At 54.4% G+C, this 14863-nt stretch overlaps 1 protein-coding gene across 1 annotated transcript in view; it reads right to left on the bottom strand.

Annotated features, from left to right (window-relative positions):
• The window catches only part of TESC (tescalcin), a 50048-nt gene extending 38817 nt beyond the window's left edge, over positions 1 to 11231 (bottom strand). The window contains exon 1 of the mRNA XM_043557700.1: positions 11026 to 11231. Coding sequence (XP_043413635.1) covers positions 11026 to 11083 — 58 coding nt within the window. The 5' untranslated portion in view covers positions 11084 to 11231. The remainder of the gene's footprint in view (positions 1 to 11025) is intronic.
• Positions 11232 to 14863: the final 3632 nt, after the last annotated feature.

Consider the following 14863-nt stretch of genomic DNA (forward strand, 5'->3'; position numbering starts at 1 on the left):
ATTTGCAAATGGCACGTGCAGTAAGAGGTTAATATCCAAGGTATATAAAGAACTCATACAATTTAACACCAACCCCCTCCCCACCCATGCCGAACAATTCTATTTAAAAAACAAGCAGAGGACCTGAATAGACATTTTTTCGCAAAGAGAAAAGATGGCCAGGGGAGCCTGGGTGGTTCAGTCAGTTCAGTGTCTGACTTCGGCTCAGGTCATGGTCTCAAGGTTCATGAGTTTGAGCCCTGTGTCGGACTCAGCCCTCAGCGTGGAGCCCATCTAAGATCTTCTAACCCCTCCTCTCTCTGCCCCTTCCCCACTCTGCCTATCTCCAAAATAAACATTAAGAAGATATATAAGAAAAGTGACGGCCATCAGACGTGAAAAGATGTTTAATATCATTCCTCAGGGAAATGCACATTTAAACCACAATGAGAGATCACCTCACACCAGTGAGAATGGTTAATATCAAGAAGACAAATGAGTGGTGGTGAGGGTGTGGAGAAAAGGGACTCTCGAGCACTGCCGGTAAGAATGTAAATTGGCATAACAGCCGTGGAAAACAGCATGAAGTTTCCTCAACAACAACAACAAAAAAAAATCACACGAGCCAGTAATTCCACTCCTGGGTATTTTACCCAAAGAAAATGGAAACGCGAATTTGAAAACACACGCACCCCTATGTTTCTTGCAGCACCATTTACAATAGCCAAAATACGGAAGCACCCCAGTGTCGCCGACGACAAGATCCGACAATACCAGATCTGGGATGGACCCCTAGAGGGAATTATGCGAAGTGAAATAAGTCGGAGAAAGACAAATACCGTAGGATTTCACTGCTATGTAGGATCTAGAAAACAAAACAGACTCTTGAATACAAGGAGCTGGTAGTTGCCAGAGAGAAGGTGTGGGAGGAGGAATGGGTGAAAGGGATTAAGGGTCACAAACTTTCGGTCACAGAGATGAAAGGTAGGCGTGCGGAATAGAGACAATACTATCGTCATGACACCGTATGGTGATAAACGGCGACCACACTTACTGTGCTGAGCACTGAGTAATGTCCAGAATTGGCAAATCACTACGTCGCTTACTAACGTTGTATGTCAATTATGCTTCAAGAAATTTTTTTCAATAAAAAAATCGGGGGGCGCCTAGGTGGCTCAACTGGTTAAACATCCGACTTCACGCGGGTCGTGATCTCACAGTTCATGAGTTCAAGCCCCACGTCGAGCTCTGTGCTGACAGCTTGGAGCCTGGAGCCTGGAGCCTTGGAGCTTCAGATTCTGTGTCTCCCTCTCTCTGCCCCCTCACCTGCTCACACTCTGTCTCTGTCTCTCAAACATAAATAAACATTAAAAAAAATTTTTTTTTGGGGCGCCTGGGTGGCGCAGTCGGTTAAGCGTCCGACTTCAGCCAGGTCACGATCTCGCGGTCCGTGAGTTCGAGCCCCGCGTCGGGCTCTGGGCTGATGGCTCAGAGCCTGGAGCCTGTTTCCGATTCTGTGTCTCCCTCTCTCTCTGCCCCTCCCCCGTTCATGCTCTGTCTCTCTCTGTCCCAAAAATAAATAAACGTTGAAAAAAAAAAAAAATTAAAAAAAAAATTTTTTTTTTAAATTGGGGCCGGGGGGGGCATGCCTGGCTGGCTCAGTCGGTAGAGCACCTAACTCTTGATCTTGGGGTTGTAAGTTTGAACCCTATGTTGGGGGTAGAGTTTAAATTTTTTCTTTAATTTTAACAAGGAATGGCACCACAAGAGGGTGAAACAGAAGAAACCCTGTAGTAAGCGTTAAATTTTTACAAATAATGAAAGAGCACTATGACAAAAGCAGTGAGTTTGAAAACCATATAGAACTCATAAAAAAATGTTTTAAGTTTTGTTGAGAAATAGCGTGCACACACAGGAGCAGGGGAAGGGCAGAGAGAGAGAGAGGAAGAGAGAAAATCCCAAGCAGGCTCCACACCATCAGGGCAGAGCCCAATGTGGGCCTGATCTCACAACCATGAGATCAGGACCTGAGCTGAAATCAAGAGTCAGTCGTTTAACTGACTGGGCCACCCACGTGCCCCGTGTTTTTTTTTTTTTTTTTAAGTCATTGGAATTTAAAAACTTAAGGGGCAGCAAGATTTAAAATTTTGTAATGTTTATTTTATTTTTGAGAGAGACAGAGCACAAGCCGGGGAGGGGCAGAGAGAGAGGGAGACACAGAATCCGAAGCAGGCTCCAGGCTCCGAGCTGTCAGCACAGAGCCCGACGTGGGGCTCGAACTCACTGATGGTAAGATCATGACCTGAGCCGAAGTTGGATGCCCAACCGACTGAGCCACCCAGGTACCCTGGGGCAATAAGGTTTTAATAGCTAAAGAGAGAATTAGTGAAGTGGAAGAGAGACCTAGGAAAAAGACTCCAAATACAGCAAAAAGCAATAAAACGATGGGAAATATCAGAGAGGAGTAAAGAGGCATTCAAGACAGAATGACATGGTCCAACATATTTCTTTAAAAAAATTTTTTTTAATGTTTATTTATTTTTGAGACAGAGAGAGACAGAGCATGAGCAGGGGAGGGTCAGAGAGAGGGGGAGACACAGAATCTGAAGCAGGCTCCAAGCTGTCAGCACAGAGCCCGACGCGGGGCTCGAACTCACAGACGGTGAGATCATGACCTGAGCCAAAGCGAGACGCTTAACCGACTGAGCCACCCAGGCGCCCCGGTCCAATGTATTTCTAATAGGAATTACTGAAGAAGAAAATAAAGAGAAGGGTCGGGGAGAGAACATTTTTCATACTGTAAGACGTAAGCCTTCTTCAGAATAAAAGAGCATAAACCATTCTCAACCAGGACAAATAAAACAAATCCACCTAGACAACGTGCAGTTAAAAACAAAAACAAAACCCCCAAAATCTCAGAGGTGCAAAAGCAGATTTCACACAAAAGAATCAGACCAAAGAGCTGACTTCTCAACAGCAACAAGGGACCAAAACCAAAGTGCTGAGAGAAGATATAGCCAGCCAGTGATCCCAGGAGGATCCTGGCAAAATCTAGTCACTTCCAGACAGCTGCTGACTCAGAGAGTCACTGGAAAACCTATGGAAAGGTGGAGCACATACGAAAATGAGATCTGGGGGGGAAACCTGTTCCAAGAATTAATAGGGTCTGCATATAGGAATAATCAAACCAATGAGTGGCTTTCAAAAACAGAAAAAGCACCACAGAGTGACACAAATTAAGGTGTGTTAAGGTCCCTGATCATCAGTACAGGCAAAGACAAAGACTAATGTCACTTGTGTCAAATGGCGGCCATGTCAAAACATGAAATGAATTAGCGAAGTTACAGAATGCCCTAAAAGGGAAACATTGTATGGGGCGCCTGGGTGGTTCTGTCGGTCAAGCATCCAACTCTCGATCTGGGCTCAGGTCACCATCCCAGGGTCGTGGGATGAAGCCCCGTATTGGGCTCCACACTGAGCATGGAGCCTGCTGAAGATTCTCTCTCTGCCTCTGCCCCGCTCCCCCACTCTCCACAAAACGAAAAATGAAATGAAATTTTAAAAAGGGAGGAACACAGCCAGCCCCTGAATGGTTCCTTTTTTTTTTTTTAATATTTACTTATTTTTGAGAGAAAGAGAAAGAGAGAGAGAGAGAGAGAGAGAATGAGCAGGGGAGGGTCAGAGAGAGACAAAGAGACAGAATCCGAAGCAGGCTCCAGGCTCCAAGTTGTCAGCACAGAGCCTGATGCGGGGCTCGAACCCACAGACCGCGAGATCACGACCTGAGCCGAAGTCGGACGCTCAACTGACTGAGCCACCCAGGCACCCCTGCCTCCAAGTGGTTTCTAATGGAATTAGTACTTGCCAACAGCTACTGAACACTTACGATGTGTCAAGGGCTTTGCTAAAATTCTCATTTAATCCTCCCAATAGCCCTGCAACACGTGCCCATCTGACAGATGAGAAAACCAAGATGTGGAAGCAAAGTTACTCGCCCAGACAGGGAAAGGCGGTGCCACAGTTCAAAGCCGCATCTATCTGCTGCTATGGGCCAAGGCCGGAGGAGGCCAGCATGTGCCTGTGTGGGACCCCGGCTGCAGTCTTGGGGGATGCAGGTGAGGACAAGACAAGAGAACCCCCAGGAACATCAGGTGTGTTGGGCCTAACTGCTAAGTGCTCAATTGAGGGTTCTTTGACCACTGGGACCCCAGCATAAATGCTCAGGAGGAAGGAAGGGAACCCCCCCCCCTTCTAACCTCAGCCCACAAAGTCCTTGACCGTGGCCACCTTCTCCCTCCATCACGGTCTAGGACTCCGCCACGCCAGTAGTGAGGTCTCCTGCTGGCCGCCTGCCCGCCCTCCCAGAGGCACCTGATCCCCGAGACCTGAATGTGCCTTCTCGCCTCCTAGGGAGCCATGCCAAGAGCCCAAGACCCACTTCTGACAGCTTGCCCATCCGCAAAGGTCACACTGCTGGAACAACAAAGGGCCTTTTTGTCCTCGCGCTTAAGGTGGCTGCCACCACCGGCGCAAATCACCCACTCGACCTTCTGGCTTTATGAATTAATAATAAAGTTGGAAGGGGGGGCAGGGCGGCTCACGGGCCCAGACGCCGCCTCCTCTCCATCCCCTTGCCTGGTCCCACCAACGTGGGTACGAGAGGGCCCCTCGCCCTATCTCCCCAAAGCAGTGGGCACCTCTGAGCCAAAAACACCATGTTCCCGCCACTTGAGATAGCAGATACTGGAGGGCTCTGCGAGAGTAAAAAGCACCTTATCGACACTCAAGGTATTCCATCTGGATGATTGGGTCCTGCGGCATGTCTGGGCACTGGTGACAGTCCGTGCTGCATTCCGGGGGGCCATTAACTCACAAAAAGAGATCCCGCCAGAGTGGGGGTGGGGGTGGGGTGAGAAAGAAAGACGCATAAGGGATCTGGTTACTCCTAATTCGCGGAGCTATAGGAAGTCTTGAGCGGCCTGCCAATTACTTTCCTGCAGGGAAAATACAGATTCTTCCTCTGAAACAGACGTGAGCCACTCAGTAAGACCCCACGGAGCGGAGAGGGCAGCACATCCCAGCTCTCTCTCTCAGAGCCCCCAATTCCCCCTCGTGATGCCCCCCACCGAGCTTGTCCTCCCTGGGGACAGCACAAGACCAAGTCTGTCTGCCTCAAGGTCCAATTCTCCCCCTGCCAACTTAGTAAACGAGCATGTGGGACCCTGTCTACGAGGTCACGGTGTAATGGCGTTGCCTCTCCCAGACATACAAGATCCTTGGTCTCTGTCCAGCTTGTGTGGGGCTTAGGTCACGTGGGAGAGTCAGCTTTGAATTTGGGTTCCACGCTCAGCATTTAAGTGACCTTGAGCAGTCCCTTCGGGTGTCTGAGCCTCCGTTTCCTCATCTGTAAATTGGCAACATATGCTACCATGAAAGTGGAGAGGATCTGGCCCAGCCGGAGTACAAAGTATTAGCAGTGCTGGGCCAGAGGGCAGAGGTGCTTCCGGTGCTTACGAATTAAGTGCATTTCCCACCTGGCCCTTTTAAAGGCTTCCAGAAGCAGCCTGCACATTTCCGCACCGCAAGCACCCCGGGATGAGCAGGGGTGGAAGAATCTGGATACTGCCCACCTTACCAAGCTCTGGAGGGTTCCCGAGGGCCGGGACCACTGTGCCCACATCACCACCAGACCACGGGCCCCAGCCCACCCCGAGAGCTCAGCCTGTGGTGACAGATCCTCCCCAGGCCCCACAGACGTGCTTATTCTTCCTTGCCCAGAGGCCGCTTTTCGCCTTGTCCTAAAAAATGTTTTCAATTATTTTCTTATTACGAGAGGATTTAGGATTTACATGAGTCTGATGAGCGCTGGGGGTCTGGTCCCAACCCCACCCCGCCAGAGCCCCACAGACACAGCAGCGCACCCTATTTCGTGGGGCTTACAGAGTGACCCCGGAGCCCAGGGCAAAAGCCATAATCCACCCGCAGGAAACAGAAAGGGGGCTGGGTAGGTGCTATCGGTCATTTGACTTCACAGGCCTCGGCGGATGACAGGACGAACTCAGTGGTACCGGCCAGGGCGCCTGCACCCCTCAAAGGCCCTGAGCTCCTGGAGGGCCGGGAAGGGGTCCAGTCGGCCTGGCTATCCAGAGGGAACATAACGCACGGCACATAGGCCGAGGCCTTTATGACCTCAGAGTAGTGCCCGGCGGCCAGAGGCCAGTGGAAAACGCAGTGCCACCCACACTCGCCCGTGTGGGCCACACAAGCCTCCGTCCCTGGTGAAGAGGTCTGGGGAGCAGAAACCGAACCCCGGCTCTACTTCTCAGTAGCCTGCGGCCTCGGGCAAGGGGCCCGCTCCCCGAAGCTTCCAGGGCCTCATCTGACAAACGGGAATCTACGGTGTACCTGGGGGAAGGGGGGCGGAGTGGGGGGCCCAAGAGCAGCTGTGCACGTAAACCACACGGCTCGGCTCCGAGTTCGGCAGATGACGGGCGCCTGGTGCACACTCACTGTCACCATGACGAGCTCTAACTCTAGATCTGGGACGTTGTTTTTCCTTCGTCCTTCTGGCAGCTTCTTGGCATGTACATAGATAGGCCTGCGGAGCTGTTTGGAAGCCTGAAGGAAAAAATAGACCCTCCACCTTTCCCAGAATTCTTCATTTATTATTTCCTTTGCAGCCTCAGGAGCAGACCAGATTGGGGGGGCGGGGGGGGGGGGGAGGCGGGTGGCAGGAAGGGGCCACGCCTGCTCAAGGTGGTGAAGGGGAGCGGACGGACACCTTCGGTGAGTGATTCCCAAGGGGCCTCTCTTCCCATCAGGGGGCCCCCGTCACACCTCGGGACTGATCCCGCTGTGGAAAGAGAAAGGCCAGCTCAGGGTTTAATGTGAATTTTAACAATCCAGGTAGTCAGCCTTCTCGGCTCAGAAGAGATGTTTGGATGACTTTTTTTAGGTTTTAAATCAATCAAGGAGACTCTCGCAGGCAAGGGGAGGTGGGCGTGGAACCCAGAGATGCCCTGTGTGGGCGAGCTTGCGCTCAGGCCTATTTTTGGCGGGGCTGGCTCAGCGCTGAAGCCCACAGACTGGATCTCACGGTGCCGGGTGGGCGTGGCCGAGGCCGGCCGGTGGGGTGGCACCGGGGGTCGCTCCTGGGCAACACCCCTTGGGTCATAAAGTCCCCGGGGTCTCCGCCCCTCCAACACGAGCGCCTTGTGGCCCGAGGACCACGCACACATACAAAGGTGAATGAGAAAGACACCACGTCTCCTGCGGTCGAGAAGCGCCCAGCTTCGAGGGGGTGGCTGGTGACAGAGCTGACAGTTCCACCGGGGTGTGATGTGTGCTATAACGGGAGGGGATGCAGGGGGCGTGGCCACCTCGAGGATGCACATTAACCCTCAAAGGCTGGATGGAGAGTAACCAGGGCGGCTTCTGGAAGGGCGCTACGGAGCTCTGGACCACGACGAAGGGGTTTGCCAAAAGACAGGCCTGAGGGGAAGTGTTTGCCATCTTAACCTGGCTGCTGGTTACAGAAGCATCTCCTGACATAAACGCCAAATCATGCACAGTCGAGGGAAGAGTGCTCCAGGCAGAGGGAGTGGCTTGCACCACGGCCCGGAGGTGAGAAAAAGAGACGAGCAACCTGTTCCTACCCCTTCTGCGTTCCTAGACATCAGAGAGGCAACTCAACACAGTGAAAGCACAGTGTCGGAGGAAATGGACTTAGGGATCCTCTGAGCCCCTGCTCCTCCACTTATGACCCCTGGGGCTGCCACCTTGGAGGCTTCACCCCTCCAAGCCTCAGTTTCCTTATCCGTAAAATGGCCACATGGCCATCTTCCACGGAGGGTTATTATGAAGATTCCACCAGAATGCGCGCAGAGGGTTCAGCACAGAGCCCGGTGCTCAAGGAATCATGCCCACTGTCATCATCTCGTGCTCATCAGTTCCAGATGGAGTCCTCAGAGAGGGGCCAGGCTGACCCTTCCAATTAGGGACATCTTGGTCCTCAAAGAGGCCGGGGAGCCCAGCAACGTTGTGGGCACAGCCGGTTCCTTGGCTGACTGGGCCTTTAGGCTGAATGCTTCCCGCGGATTCTTGTGGGAGCAGGATCCTGGGAGCTGACCTTCCCATGCCAAGCCAAGCCCTTGACATACATATATACATCATGTCACTGAATCCATGTAACCACCCCAGAATCCAGATGGGGACACTGACGCTCAGAGGTACAAGGACTTAAGGTCATGCAGCTGGGAAGAAATAGGACCAAGCTTTAACTCTTAGCCGTGGTTCAGAGTGATGGGGACAAATGGGTCTAAAACATGGCCAACAGTACCAAACACTCGCCCAAAGCCACACACCTAGCAAGACCCCTTTAAATCAGGCTCCTCCCACAAACTGAGCCCTCACTATGGCTGCACCCTCCTCTCACACAATTCTCATTTATTGTCCTCAACGTCTTCCCGCCACAGGGCCCTTGCACTGACTGTTCCCTCTGCCCAAAATGTACTTTTTGCTGACCTGCACGTAGCTGGTTCCTTCCTATTTAGGTTTCTGTTCCATTTTTGCCTCGGCAGAGAAGCCCTCCTGATCCTCTCTAAAGAATTGTTCCCTTGCCCTTCCTCGGACTCTCGTGCCACTGTGTAACTCCCCTCAGGGACATCAGCCTCTAAATCTCCAAGTCCCTGGTCAACAAATACTCACTGAACGGGTAAAAGCGCCACACTGTACCAGCCCCTATCAGAGAACTAGGTGGAACTTTCCACCTGCTGAAAGTTCAGAGAACTGAAGGCATTCATTCTCCTTTCTGACTTCAGAACCCCTTTCCTGACCCCGCCCCCCCCCATCTCTCTTCTCCCTTTGGGGTACGAAACTAGAATCCTGGGGCAACAAGAAGGGAAGCCACATCAGCCATTTGTAGGAAAGCTACAGGGGGAACACTCAGCATCAGTCTTCTCCCCCCACCCCCTCCCCCAGACCTGACAGACCCAGGAAACTGACAAGATTCCCATCATGCTCTGCAGTCCCATCACCTGTCAAACTCACAAACAGATGGAATCCCCCGCAACCGCCTGTGTGGGGGCTGCCTGAGTGATGGAGGCTGGTGGCCAGCCCACCCTTCTGGCAGAAATCCCAGCTCCAGGGAACCCTGATTTCAACCAGTCCAGACACAAGGCAGCAAGAGAGTGTGCAGCTAACCGGGGAAACCCAACAAAGAGGGGAATCCTACCTCCTCTCTCATGTTAGCCTTCGGGTTGAACTGGACCTAAAACTTTTCGAAGTAAAACATTCATACATTGTTCAAAAATGAAAATATTTTAAAAAACTATAATGAAAAGCTCCCTCTCCCTTCATCCCTCCCACCAAACCTCCAAGTATTCATTATTCTTCCTTGTGGATCCTTCCAGAGTCCTTGATGTAAACAAAGTGATTATAAACATAGGTTCTTATTTTTTTTAATGTTTATTTTATTTTTGAGACAGAGAGAGACAGAGCATGAACGGGGGAGGGTCAGAGAGAGAGGGAGACACAGAATCCGAAGCAGGCTCCAGGCTCCGAGCTGTCAGCACAGAGCCTGACGCAGGGCTCGAACTCACAGACCGTGACATCATGACCTGAGCCGAAGTCGGACGCTCAACCAACTGAGCCACCCAGGCGCCCCTGTTATTATTATTTTTAAACCAAAAAGTGTTCCATATTATATATAGTACACACTTTTCCCTCCTCCAGTCGCAAATACTTTTGTATTTGTCCACGGGAAGATATACACATGCATGTACGTGGTGTGTGAATGTGTGTATGCACGCATGCGTGTACACACACACACACCCACACACACACCCTCCCCAGACCAGTTATTAAGGTGTTTTCTGTAATTTTCACCCAATTCTCCTGGAAAGAGCTGTTCAGATTAGGATCAGCAGGGGTCGCCTTTCAGCCTGGGCACAAGTGGCTGGGTCACCTCCACCCCCACCCAGGTGACCAATTATGGACCTGGCTGCACAAAATTCAAAGCAGGTGCCAGCTCTTCCCTTGAAATAACACTGCAGCTCCCATATCTTGGGCATCTAGCAGGTACTAGCAGAACTCTCCTTCTAGAGAGAAGGAAACAGAGAGAGGAAGTGACTAGCCCAAGGTCACACAGCCAGAAAGTGGTGTCGGCAGGATTCACATCGCCCTGTCTAGTGCGCCCCCTCGCACTGGGAACCCGGCCTCCCTCGGTCTTCAGTCCACGATCCCCTTCACAGCGGGTGGCAGAACCCGGCACCCCGAGGTCAGAGCCCAGGGTCAAGTTCCCAGCTGGGCTGGACTGGGGCGGACAAACGCTTCCGCCGTCACTTCCCTGCGGTCAGCTCGGGGGCCCCCGCGGCCAGACAGCTCCGTGCGCCCAGCCTCGGGCCGGATGCGGGGCGCGCAGCCTCTGCGGGTCCCAGGAGCCCGGGCGAGCTTGAGGAAGGTCGCCGGGCTCCAGCCCAGTGCTCCCCGGGCTGTGCCAGCTACGCGGGGAGGTGGGCCCGCCTGAACCCACTTTACAGACGGGAGGACAAAGGCGCAGGGGGAGGCGCTCACCCGCCCGAGGTCACACGGCCGGAGAACGCCCGGCTGCCACCCAGGTCCCGTCGACTTCAAAACTTTCCGGCCCCTGCGCCTCGCGAACCCGAACGACTTTCAGGTGCGGAGCGCGCACACCGGCTGGGCGTCCCGGGCGCTCACCCTCTCGGCCGGGACGCCTGCCCAGCCCTGCTCCCTCCCGGGTCCGCAGTCCCCAGGCCCGGGGGCTCCCTGCCAACCTCGAGGGCGCCGAGGCTGAGCGGCCGCGGCACTTACTCAGCATCGCCGCGGAGCTCCTCGCCGCAGCCTGCAAAGTGACCGGCGGGGACCCATTTGCAGGAGGGGGAGACTGAGGCGCAGAGAGGGCCAGCTGCCGGCCCAAGGTCACACAGCGCGGCGGCGCGGAGCCGGCCGGGCGGCAGTGGGCTGGGAGCCCCGCGCCGGCCGGCCGGCCGGCCGCCGGTCCCCGCCCGCGTCCCCGCGGATACTCACAGCCGGTCTTGCCCACGAGCTCCCGCACCTCCTCGGACGCGGAGTGGGCAGCGCCCATGGTGCCCGCGGCGGGGACCCCGGGGCGCGCGTCCCTCGCAGGCCCCGGGCTGGCGTCGGCTGCGCCGCGGCGGGTCCGGCCTCGGGTCCAGCGCGGGTCGGAACGCCGGGGACGGGTCTGAGCCGCGGGTTCCGCGTGGGGCGCGAGCGCGGCCTCTTATAGCGGCGGAGGACGGCGCGCCGCGGTCCTAGCGCGCGCCGGCTTCGAGCACCGCGGGGAGGAGGGGGAGCGCCCTGCCCCCGGCAAGAAACGGTGAGGAGGGGTGGAAGTGGGTGCAGGGCCTAGGAGCCCCCCGCCAAGGTTCCCCCGTCCCCCACGCAGCGGCCGGGCTCCTCGCGGCTCGGCACCACCTCCGCAGCGCCGCCGGCTTTGGAAAGAGGCAGGTGTGAACAGAGTTGGGGTGTAGGTGGGCGGGAGCAGCCCCCTGGGAGGTTCCGTGTTCACCCCCACCCCGCTTCCACCACACCCTCCCAGATCTCAGGAGGGAAACTCACCTGGGACAGTGAAGAAACACAGCCAGGGTTAACTAGCTCGATGGCGAACAGCAGTGAAGGTAACATAATAATAGTAATCCCACTTAAATGCGCACCGGGTGCTTGGCTTGGCTTTGTTCCAGGAAAAGTCCTTGGCCCCTCCCCAGCACCTTGATGAAGCGGACAAACCCCAGGCCAGAGCGGCCCATCCTAGTAACACAGCCCAGGAGGCCGGGGTGGGGGGGGGTGAGGTTCTCAAACTTGAGGGGCGGGGGACTCCCCCTTCCCCCACCATTCCGACTGAGGCAGGGCCCGGGAGGCTGCATTTCCAAATGCCAGAGAGAATGTAATGAGGGTGGTCCCTGAGCCTCCTGGGAGAAGTTTTGCCTTAAATTGGTTTAAGGAATGGGATGCTGTGGTCAGCCTGGATGACCTGGGCCAGTCCTGCCACCTGTTTGACCCTGATTCTTTCTAGTTAAAATGGGGACGATGACAGTCAATGACAGGTCTATCAGAAGGGCCTGGCATGGGACGAAGCACAAGGCAGTTGCTGTGGAATCACGTCCATTTTATAAGGGAGGAACCGATTCTCAGAAAGGTCACACGGCCAGGGCAGAAATTCAAAGTCAACATCTTCTAGGTCTCAAGGCCAGGCCATTGCGCTCCACAGTGCTTGGTGATGTGGCCGTCAATGTTCAGCACATACTTGGTGTATGTCCCGGATGCCAGGCTCTGTGACAATGTAGGTGCTCACAAAGACCTAGATGGGCCCACCTACAGCAGCTTCACAGGGCACTGGGGAGGGCACTGCCCATTCCTCCCCATCACAGATCCAAAGTGAGAGTCACAGCCCTGGGGTGGGGGGAGGGGGCAGTGTCCTGCAACCAGCCAGAGCTGCGGAAAGAAGGAAAGGGACCCCCCCTCCTAGGTGAAGATCCAGATGCCCGTTACCACTCTGTTGGCACTCTGGAGCAGTACCTAGAATCTGCATTTCCAAAGCATTCTTGGGCAGTGCCGAGATAGCCAAGCTGGGGGAGTGTTGGCTGTGGGGCATCAGCTGGTCTGAGTTAACTGGACCCAGAGTTTGCATTTCAAGGCAAGAAGGAATCTAGAAATCCAGATTGGCCTCAGGACCAGGAAAGGGGTTCTAGGGCCCCTTCGGAATTACCCACAATTGCTGGACACAATTTTATTCTCATTTAAAATACCAGTTCCTAAAAAAAAAAAAAAAAAAAAAAAAAAGTACCTGTTCCTGGGGCACCTGGGTGGCTCAGTCGATTGAGCACTGGACTCCTGATTCCGGCTCAGGTCATGATCTCATGGTTCGTGAGTCTGAGCCTCACATCCTCAGGCTCTGTGCTGGTAGCACAGAGCCTGCTTGGGATTTTGTGTCTCCTTCTCTCTCTGCCCCTCCCCTGCTCTCCCTCCTTCTCTCTCTCTCAACATAAATAAATAAACTTTAGGGGCGCCTGGTGGTTCAGTTGGTTAAGCAGCGAAGCGTCCTACTTTGGCTCAGGTCATGATCTTATGATTTGTACGTTCGAGCCCTGGAGCCCTGCGTTGGGCTCTGTGCTGATAGCTCAGAGCCTGGAGCCTGCTTCGGATTCTGTGTCTCCCTCTCTCTCTCTGTCCCTCCCCCGCTCACGCTCTGTCTCTCTCTCAAAAATAAATAAACATTAAATTTCTTTTAAATAAGTAAACAAAGTTTGGAATAAAGTAAAATACCAGTTCCTGGAATTTTATTATATTAAATTATCCAAGGGTTAAATGATGGGGCTTTCTGCTGAAGACACAGAAAATAGCATTTTCAGGACCGCACCTCCGCCCCCTCGACATAGCTGCTCCCAGAGCTAGAGACAGTGCAGGTGGGTGGGGAAGAAAGCTCTGGGGCAGTCGGGTGGGGGGGGAAGCATGGCTCTGCTCTGCCCCTCAGTGATACCAAGAGGCCCCAGCGTGTGGGATGTCTGTCTTCACTCTATGACCTGTCTACACGGTCACCTCAAGCCCACTGGCTCCTGTCAGCTCCTAGATGAGTCCTGGCACTTGTTCCTTCCCCTCCCTCTTCCTACAGCTGGGGCTTCCTCTTCAGATCTCAGTGTAAACATCACCTCCTCTGAGAGGCCTCCTCAAGGCCTCCCTCCGCCCTCCTGGGTCTGTTGCCAACAAGCCACCTTCAGGAGCCAGCAGGGAGCTGGAGGAGGGGGGGCCTGGGACGTGATGACCAGGGTGGGTATTTATTCCTGACTGCAAGCCTTGGGGAGATACTCAGGAGTTCCTTGTGGCAGCAGGAAGCTGGAGAGGCCAAGGCCAAGTGCTCGTTCATTCATCCATTTCACATTTATTGAAACCCTGATGTGGCAACCCCTGGCTGGGTCCTGGGGCCACAAACCAGGAACAATCAGGAGCCACCCTTTGGCTCCTAAGGAACTCCTGGAGGAATGGGCAGACAGACACACAGGAGGTGACAAGGCAGAGGGGTCAAGCACGGGCTGACTTAGGCCAGGAAAGATCCGGAATGTTCAAGCCAGAATGGTTCCTGGAAAGACTCTTGTCATCCCTTAAGCCGAGCTTCGGGGAATCCAGGACTAGCCCCAGCTGCGAGCCCAAATGGGCAGGCCGGAGGCACACACTGGGTGGACAGCTGTATCTGTGAGGTGTGGGGGGCCTGGGCCTTGCCCCCCTGCTCTGGCGGTGATGCACGAACGCAGCATGGGCTCTCCCCCACACGAAGCCTGCTGCTGCCTGTTCTAGGGCGTCACGGCTTTAATTCCATCCTAACAGTGGCTCTGGTGGCGTCAGAGCAGGAAGGAGGTCTGGAGCCTCGCGTGGGGTCTGGCTCGGCTGATTGCATCTGGAGCCCTGCAAAAGGGGCACCCCGTGTGGGGATCTTTAGGTTCGCTTTACACGGCGTGCCCTTCCGGGGGCTGGAAAACACTTCGGTCACCAGGCAACTGCCTCTCTTCTCCCCGAGGAGCTGATTAAAACAGGTGGCCGAGATTAGAATGGCTGGTGACCGTGAGTCCACAAAGGACAGCGGTGCCCAGAGACCTCAAGGATGGTATTCCTGCGGCTCTCCCACCTTCCCGTTAGGGAAGGCTCCCAGACCATATGTGCGCAAGTGACTTCCCCTCCCTGGGCCTCAGTTTCCCCATCTGTAAAATGGCAATAATAATGATGCCTTGGTCCGGGTGGCGTGAGGGCGAACCGTGGGTATTTGAAAGGGCTTAAAACAGTGCCTGACGGGGGAAGCGCTATCTAGTGGTATGCAGGTAAAGCTGGGGACGCCCTACTTTGTAGCATTTGCCCA

Source organism: Prionailurus bengalensis, chromosome D3, assembly GCF_016509475.1.
Source record: "Prionailurus bengalensis isolate Pbe53 chromosome D3, Fcat_Pben_1.1_paternal_pri, whole genome shotgun sequence".
In the NCBI taxonomy this organism is placed as follows: Eukaryota; Metazoa; Chordata; class Mammalia; order Carnivora; family Felidae; genus Prionailurus; species Prionailurus bengalensis.